Raw genomic sequence first — 8,513 nt, forward strand, 5'->3', positions numbered from 1 at the left:
GCCGCTTTCTCAGCCAGCAGGGCCCGGTTCGAGGCTGGGATTTTTGGTCCCTGCCGCAGGGAAGCTTAGTCCAGTCGTCGTCCGCTGCCGCCGCACTCCAGGCGCTGAAGCTGGAGAGGCCACCCTGCGCTTGGGAAAGGCCGCGGGCGCCACCGCCTGCGCGGTCTCGCGGTCAGGGCGCTGGAGCTGGGGGAGCCCCGCCTCGCCCCAAGCAGGAGAGCCCTGGCGGCTCGACTTCTAAATGTGGGAAAACTAGACACCCCAGGGAAGGTTCAGCTTATGGAGGAAGGACTCTAATTTCTCCTCCTAAGCGTCCTGGGCCTCCCAGGGCGCCCGCCCCCGCCATTCCTGACAAGGCTTTACATTTGTAGGAAATCTTCGGGGGTCTAGAGCCTCGATCATAAGAGGGACAATTCCCAAGGAGAGAATTGTGTCTGAAGGATCCTAAGGGAGGGAGTGATTTTGGTTTGGGGTTCCGGGGAGGCAGCAGTGTTTGCGTATTTGCAGCCCAGTGTTGGGACCCGGGGTACGGGAAACAATACAGCTCTGAGGCTCTGTGAGGGTGGTTGTTTCTCACCCCAAAGGCAGAGGCCAGGAGGGAGGCCTTCGGTTAGGGTGGGGAACGACAGTCTCTTCTCTTCTTGCACCCTAAGCGACCTCAGCACCCAGAGACGCTGGGATTTCTCACGGCCGGTGTTCTGCTTTCAGGCTTAGGTTCTTAGTAAACTCACAGCCCTTTAGAGGTGAGGAGTGGGAAGGCTGAGACACTACCCCGGAGGTGGAGGAGAAAAGTAAGAAAATACATGGTGGGGCAGAGGCAGACCTACCCGGGAGAGAGGGCGTTTCTCCATCCGCTTCAGCCCTGTCGTCCTAATAAGACAGGGTGGAAGGAGCGGGACATGCTGGCGTCCTGCAGAGAAACCTGGTCCTCTCAAAGAGAGGACCCACCCGGTTTTCCGCGTTTAGGAGGGAAATTACCCATCCTGCAATGCCTGTAAAATAACCGTTTATTTAATAGTTTAAAAAAAAAAAACTCCAGTGATAAATGTCCGTTACCGATGGTCAGCATAAAGTGCCAATCGCAATAGAACGCCCGGCTCCTGGCTGGCTGTTCCCTCGTGGTGTCTAGGCGGCAGAGGCCGGGCCCCCTGCAGCCCCCAGGCCGGAGGTTCTTGCCCGGCTGTCTGAGTCCCCGGAGCTGTTGAGCCGCAAGAGCTGGGAGGGGGCGCTCCTGGCCCCGCGGTTCCCGGGGCAGACGGCTGAAGTAGATACCGGGATTACACTTCTGCAGCCTCAGGGGTGGGGGCAGGGGCGGGAGGAGGAGGTGGGAGGTGCCAGTGCGAAGGACTTCGCTGCTTCTCCCTTCTCCCCTCACTTTCCGCAGTCAGACTTAAAGCTTATATGGTCAAAGACAAAAATAAAAATGAAAACGTATAAAATAACAATAGAAAAAGTAATACTTCTGGGAGAGGCGCTGCTGCGGCTCCACGGAGCTTTCGTTCTTTTTTTAAATGCAGTTTCCTTTCCGCCACGTGAGTACCGCCTTTTGGCCAAGAGTTTAGCCGCGTCCTAGGGGAGCAGCCGGGTTGGTCTGGGTCTAGGCCCCGGACGGGGCTCTGAAGTGCCGCGTGCGCCAGGGACCCAGGGGACAATGTTGGAGAGGTGGAAGGTCCTGAACAAGCGCCTCTCCCCTGCCCGCCAGAGTTAGGCTTCTGGTCCCTCTGGAGGAGAGGGCCGCCGGGCCCAGGGTCCTTGTGACCCAGAGGCTCTATTTAGCATTTGATCTTGGAGGTTTTGAGCTCCTTCACCTGTGAGTGTAGCGTCTTGTGGACAGCGAGAGTCCTGGACTGGCAGAATCCTTTCCCACACTCTTGACACTTGAAGGGCTTCTCTTTGGAGTGAATATATCTGAGGGCAGAAACAGAGTTCATCCTCGCAAAATGATGCAATATTATAAACAATTGCCCAAGATCCCCTCCCACTATGGGGCACTTGCCCTCAAAGGAAAAGGGCATTGTCGGGTACCAAGTGTGGATGGGACAAAATGTTGATGGGGATGGAGTGGGGAGGAGAAAGAGATGCTTTAGCAAAGTCTGATCCTTACATGGGTTCAGTTACCTGCCTTCCTGGTGGGCAGGAGAGGCAAGCTTGGCCTCCTTATAAGGCCTGGGTCAACACTGAAGACGAGTTAAGGGAGCTGGAGTCAGAAAATTTGCTTGACCTGCACTGTCCAAGATGGTGATAAGCACACACTAGCATGTGTGCTTATTAAATACTTATTAAATTACTTAAAATTAAATAAAACTAGTTTCTCAGGTGCACTATTACATTTCAAATACTTAACTGTCACATGTGTCACATGTCACATTTCCTTCACCGCAAAACCTTCTATTGGACAGCCCTGAGGATGGAGGAAGCGGGGTGGAGGAAGCTATGTGTTTGTCTGGAGCTCACGGAGACCTCACTTAATCTTGGGTCCTATTTATTCCCACATTTCCTGAACCCATGCTCCAAAACCTATCCCTGGGTCTCCTAGGCTTTCCTTCTTGATTTTAAAGAATTTCCTGAACCTCCAGAGGCTTGGAGCCAGTAGGGGGTCTCAAGAATCTCGTTAGGGAGGAAGATGGTGAGGCCAGAGGCAGAGAGCTCTCTCTTGGGCCACCCGCATTGCCGCACCTGTGGTCTCGCAGGTGGTCTTGCCTCCGGAAGGCTTTGTGGCAGATGTCACAGGTGTAGGGCCGCTCGTCAGTGTGCGTCCGCTCATGGATAAGTAGGTTGTAGGACTTGGTGAAGTGGCGCCCACAGAACTTGCAGACGAACTCCTTCTTGGTCTTGGAAGGCAGACGTCCCCTTGTGGGTTTCTTTTCTGGAGACAGCTTGGTCACATCGAGGAGGGCGCCTAGCCCACCCGCAGGGGAGCCTGGGACCTCCCCGCGGCCAAGCTTGGCCGGATCTTCTTGCGTTGCGGCCAAGGCCAGGTTGGCGAAATCAAAGCGCGGCTTGGTCTTGAGCGCTGGAACGCTGCTTCCAGCGGTGATCTCGGGCTTGGGTTGAATAACATGAGGGAACCAGGGAAAGGCAGGCAGCTGGAAGCGCGCGTCCACCAAACTAGACACGGTGCCTGGCACTTTGGAGAAAGAAGAGCGCGGCAAGTGCATGGCCGGGTAGCCCAGCGTCCACTGATGCAGGTGCACAGCATGCAACGCACTGAAACCATACAGGTTGGGCAGATGGTCCGAGGGTACTGTGGGGAGGCCGTTCACTGCCTGAAGGAAGGAGTAGTTGGTGAGCTGCAGGGAAGGGTGGATGGGCACTGGCGCCGGCAAGGTTTTGCTGCCCATTTTGGTAGTTGCAGTGGCTTCTCAATCCGGATCTGCAAAGAAAAGAAGGCAAGGGCATGGGGAGGAATAAACAAGTTCAGGGTGGGTCGCCTTCCTCCTGAATTCCAGCCCAGCCACACCCTCTCCTCACACCCAGCGCAAAAGAGTGTCTAAGACCCTACTCTCAAAACCCACTGAGAGTCTAAGACCCCACCCTCACAAAGGGGGTGGCAATGTAAGATGCAGGGGAGCCCTCTTTTCAGAACGCTCGCTGGTCTGAGGGCTTTCTCCAAATGGCCTCTGGCAGTCACGCAACTTGATGGAGAGAAGGGCCTACTGTATACTGTGTACAAGACACTGAGAAAGGCACAAGCACAGGAAAATTGGCCAGTCCTGTACAAACTGACAGCCAGGTAAGCCTGAGTCAACACGGAATCACAATCTCCTGCAAAGATAACAGGAGCTGGGGAACACATTTACACATTTATTTGCAGATAAACACAGAAATGCACACGTAGATTCACACGTTTTGAGGCAAAATTGACAAGGTGCAAAGACTGGTACAACCAGTGTTTTATAGCACAAAACTGGCTTTAAAACACACACACACACATACACACACACACACACACACGATCACATTGCACTCATCAAGAGTCTCACAAAAAACACACATACACATGCAGAAAAATACATGCACCTCCTGGCTCCCATTTGCTAAGATCTTCTGGCTGACCTTCTGTTTGGCTTCCAGAAGCCCTGTCATCTTTCTCCTCAAATCTCTCAGCTTTGACTTTAAATCTGCTTCCCTACCTTAATAAGTGAAACCTGTTGGCCCCACTCTCTGCAGCTGCTTGCGGACTGACTCCCTGCCCTGCCTTAGCCCTTGGGGACCATTTTGCTTTCAAGAAGGGTGCTGATACCCATTGTTTGTGCAGTCACAAACAAGGGGGCTTTAGTGTCCCGACTCCCCTAAAGAAAAGGAGAGCTGGGTCTCTGTGTTGTCAGCATGTTCTTGTGTGTGGTGAGCCATGGGCAGGTGGCTATGCCTATGGGAAAGAGCAAGAGCCAGGACTCCATTCTTGTGGTCTGTGTACCTCCAACTGCAAGGTCAAGGAGCTTGAGCAGGGCCAGAGGAAAGCCACTCTGAAGTGATCAGGGGCTGGCATCTCCAGACCTCCTTGACCATGATCTCCAGCCTCCATGGAACCATCTGTGCTCTGCAAAAAGGCCTTTCATCTCTACCCTCCCAGACACACGTAACTCAGATGTGTCCAATGGAGGAAAGAACAGGGTGAGCAAAGTCTAAATTGTCAGGGATCCTTGGGAAGCCCAAGCACTGAGCTCCTGGCTGTTAGCTTGGGGGTCCTTAAGAAGTCATTGTCACAGCAGGGTCCTTGGGACTCCCTTCTCTTGCCAAGCCTCAATCCCCTGCTGTTGACTTCTTCCTTTACCTTTCATTACTCTCCTCTTTCTAGGTCCTTTGCTCTAACATGGAGTAATTCCCCTTCCCTGGGATGCACTGGCCTCTGCTCTGCTCCCTAGTTCAGTGTGTCTCCTCTCCCCAGGTTGAGTTGACCCTCAGCCTAGGGCAAGACCCAGGCATAGACTCCTCTGCCTTTCGCTGCAGTGAGGCTTTCAAAGCCTGGCTCTGTCCAAAGATGTGCAGTGCCTTTTTCCCAGGAGGAATGAGGAAATGTTGACCCAGGAAACCTTTTTCTCCTGGAACTGGCAAGGGGGTCACTGGCTGTGTGGTGGGACCTAAGGAAAGAGGGCTTCCTGGGAATAGGGTGTAAAAACACCATAGCGGTTTGCCGGCGCAGTTTAAATTAGCACTCGGATAAAAACTGCTGCAATGAACTCAGCCTCAGGGCGGGAGAAGGCTGAGCGACCTGGCCTCTGAAGCAGAGCGCTGACCCTGCCGGCAGCCTGTGGCTTCAGCAACGGTCATCTCTAAGCCCAGATCGTGGGACAAACTGAGACTATCCCAGAGCTTGGACACAAAAAGAAGTAAAAATTGGGCCAGAGAGGAAGTTGGGACCGTTTTGGGTTGGGGAATGGAAAGGAGGAGAAGACTCGCTAATTTCAAAGGTCAGCCTGGACTTAGGCGAGATGAGCACTCTTTGAATTGCTGTCACCTCTTCTTCCCTTCGAGGCTGGAAATCAGATCCTTATCTCCAGGTCCCAGGAGCCTGCTGGGCGCTGCTGAGGCTTCCTCCTGCTCCTCTGGTGCTTGGCCTATCCAAGGCCAAGCCAGCGGCCATGGCTGTGCGACTCTGGGCTGCACAGGAGCCCGAACCCGCTCCGTGCCTGGGTGGGAGAAACCACCAGCCTCGCTAGGCCTTTCCTCGCCTTCTTCCTAGGAGCGGAGATAGGAGCAGTCTTGGGCGCCGTAGTGGGTGCTGGGAAGGGGGAATGCTTGCAGCTATAATGGTTCCTGGGAGCCAACCTTTCCGGGCTATCTGCCCGATCTTGTTTTCTCCAACACTACATTTATTTTCTTCCCCGACCCAGCCCATTCCTTGTTTTCTGAAGCATTCTGAAGCCAGAGTTCCCCAGGCTCCCGCCAACTACTTTCCGGGACGAAATTCGTTCGAAACGTGGCTCTTGGGCCGAAAGCACGATCCGGTTTCAGTAGGTCAGCTAAGAGAAAAACTCAATCTCACCCTAGCCTCTCCAGCCAGAAAGGATGAGCGAACTCCCGGCCCCCCCGGCTCTTGTTTCCCAGACCCCGGAACCCCAGGGCGAATGTTTTCGATCTTTAAACACAAGTTGGAAAACCCTTCCCCAGGGCAGGCACTCATTCCTCAAACATCTCGGGCCTTGGAACCTGAGAGGAAAGAGTAAGGGGACCCGACCACGCACAGCAGACGCAATTCACGCTCAGTATCCCGGGTCCCTGCGCAGTGTGGGCACTCGCGTCCCTCGCGCGGTGGAGCGCCAATCCCGGGTCTGCCGCCAGTCCTATACCAGGCATTAATGAAGTGTGCAGTCTATTAAAGTGGTTTATTCGGGGCTAATTGAGCGTGAGCAAGTTAACTGCTTGCATTAATGAGAACGGGAGCGAACTCCACGAGCTTGCGCCTGGGGGAGCCCAGCAGCAACCCAAGAAAATCAGCCTCGACATGGAGTGGTGACAGGCGTCCGGACCTCCAGGAAGAGGACTGACCGGCACCGGATACTTCTGTAGCATTCTCTCAACAAACGAGATCTAACAAACCCATTGGCGAGGCGGCCGTCCGACTGAACTTAAATGTCCGAGGCGTCCTCGGCGATCCATCCCCCAATCTTAATAAAACAGCAATTACCACGAGGAGCCTGCGATGGAACAACTACCCGCCGCCGGTCGCTGCTAATCCCCTCCAGCCCTTCTCTTCCCTTGGGGGCTGTGAACCTGGGACACCTAGCCTTGCACGTGGTTTTGTTCTCCAGAGCCAAAGCGCAGCTCTTAGCCTGGGTGAAATTTACCAAATTATGGCAACAAAGAAACCCTCGCGGTTACTTTACACATAGAGAGCCCAACCCGCTACTGCCTGAGCTGCTGAAAAAGAACTGGACGAGGTTTTCCATTCGTATCAGAGAAATTTCGGAGGAGAAATTAGTTCAGCAGGCAGCCCCTCGCCCCTTTCCCCCTTCTTTCTCTCCCGACGGCTGGTTTGAGGGACAGTCAGGGGAGTAACAGAACCTTTCCAATCCCCAGCCCTGAGACACTGCGGCTCCATAGTTTCCACTAGTGCTGTATGTGGGTCTCGAATTGGAAAGCAGTGCTTGCGCACCACTGGCATTGCCTCCCTGCACCAGGACAATCAAAGGTTCTGCTCCAGGCCTTGACGACACAGAGCAATCGTCCTACAGAAAATATCCCGAGGTCAGAGCGCGAGTGCGAGGCGGGGATCAGACTTGTGGCCCTGCGCTCTAGGGTCTAGTCGGCCTCACACCAGAGCGCAACTCCTCAAAAGACAAACTTGAACGAAAGCACTACCGGGCTGGGGCATGCACCTGTCTCTGACGCGGTAGACTGCGGCTGTGGCCATTCACTCCCTCTTCCTTCTTCGTCAGCCAAGGCGTCAGCCAGAGCTGGGAGCGCGTCTCGGGAAAGTTTGTGCCCGCTGAAGTTGCTCTGGTTTCTTAAAGGGGGCCCACAGATTGACTTCCAAAGTCCGTAGGCACCTCGCCCGGGATTCCGCGGAGCCAGGCGGGCTGGAGGCAGTAGTGGAGACCCGCCCCCTCAATCCCCGGAGGTCAGAGGCCGAGGACCCCGCGTGGGAAGTCCTGAGCCAGCGGCCCCAGCCACCCTGCTCTCACTTTCACAAAAGTTCTGCAGCATTCGTTTGGCAAAGAGCTTCCTTCGGGGGTACTGAGAGAGAGGAGGCACCCGCCGCGCAGTGATAAGAAACCTGGGAGTCCTGCCCGCATTCGCCTTGCTGAGCCCTGGCGCCCAGGACTGCAGTTACCTTGTTCCGCAGAGGTCCCGGGGCTGAGCACGTCTCTGGGGCTTTAGCTGGAGGGGACCGGGGAAGCTGGAGGCGATGGAGCCCACAGGCGCGCCGGGAGCTCTAGAGCCCCGACTCCTCTCCTGCCGCAGGGACTCCAAGCGCAGGACACGCGGGAGCGAGCGCTCAGCAACCCCGGGTCCTGCCCGCCGGGGATGGTGAGCCTCGCTCGCGGCTCCCTCGCTGGGTCTGAACCAGGAGCAGCTGGGAACGTGCCGGGGAGAGGCCGAGCTACGACTCACTCATCCCTTAGCACCGAGCCGCCTACTTATTTTAATCCACCACCCTCCCTCCTTCACCCCCCCCACCCCCGCCCCTTGCCTCAGGATTCCTCCCCTCCCTCCCCTGCCCCCCAACCCTGCCCTGCGCCTGCGCAATGAAAGACGAAGTTTTGCTGACCCGGGCAGCCCTCTTTGGCAGCTGCGCTCGCTTGGACCCGGTCTCTCCCGACCTACATCCCCTCCTCTTCTGTCCTGCGCGACCCCTTCTGCCTTTTTTAGGTCCAGAAGGGCACGTTTGGCACGCTAGATGAGACGGTTCCTAGCAGATGAGAGCGGGCTGGCACCGCACGTTTCGAGGTCCTATGCTTGGGCTCCTAGGACACAGCCCGTGCTCTCTGGGAGGAGGGAGGCAGGGGCAGGAGCTCTGTGCGCCGGGATCCCCACACTGCGGCTTGGGTTTCAACGCATTTTGGCGCCTG

The 8,513-nt window shown here is 55.6% G+C and overlaps 1 protein-coding gene across 1 annotated transcript; it reads right to left on the bottom strand.

The window, feature by feature from the left end:
- Positions 1-989: 989 nt before the first annotated feature.
- On the bottom strand, positions 990-8,088 carry OSR1 (odd-skipped related transcription factor 1). The gene is made up of 3 exons (XM_017526287.1): positions 7,775-8,088; positions 2,677-3,373; positions 990-1,908 (listed from the first exon to the last, which is right to left on the bottom strand). The coding sequence occupies exons 2-3, from the start codon at positions 3,339-3,341 to the stop codon at positions 1,773-1,775; spliced, it is 801 nt and encodes a 266-aa protein (XP_017381776.1). The 5' UTR covers positions 3,342-3,373; positions 7,775-8,088; the 3' UTR covers positions 990-1,772.
- Between the last annotated feature and the right edge of the window lie 425 nt (positions 8,089-8,513).

This window comes from Cebus imitator, unplaced genomic scaffold (genome assembly GCF_001604975.1).
Source record: "Cebus imitator isolate Cc_AM_T3 unplaced genomic scaffold, Cebus_imitator-1.0 Scaffold1, whole genome shotgun sequence".
Taxonomy (NCBI): Eukaryota; Metazoa; Chordata; class Mammalia; order Primates; family Cebidae; genus Cebus; species Cebus imitator.

Coding starts and splice junctions, on each gene's coding strand:
- OSR1 (XM_017526287.1), bottom strand. CDS start 3,341: ATGGGCAGCAAAACCTTGCCGGCGCCAGTGCCCATCCACCCTTCCCTG. Junction 1,909..2,676: donor GACCACCTGCGAGACCACAG/GTGCGGCAATGC, acceptor TTCTGCCCTCAG/ATATATTCACTCCAAAGAGA.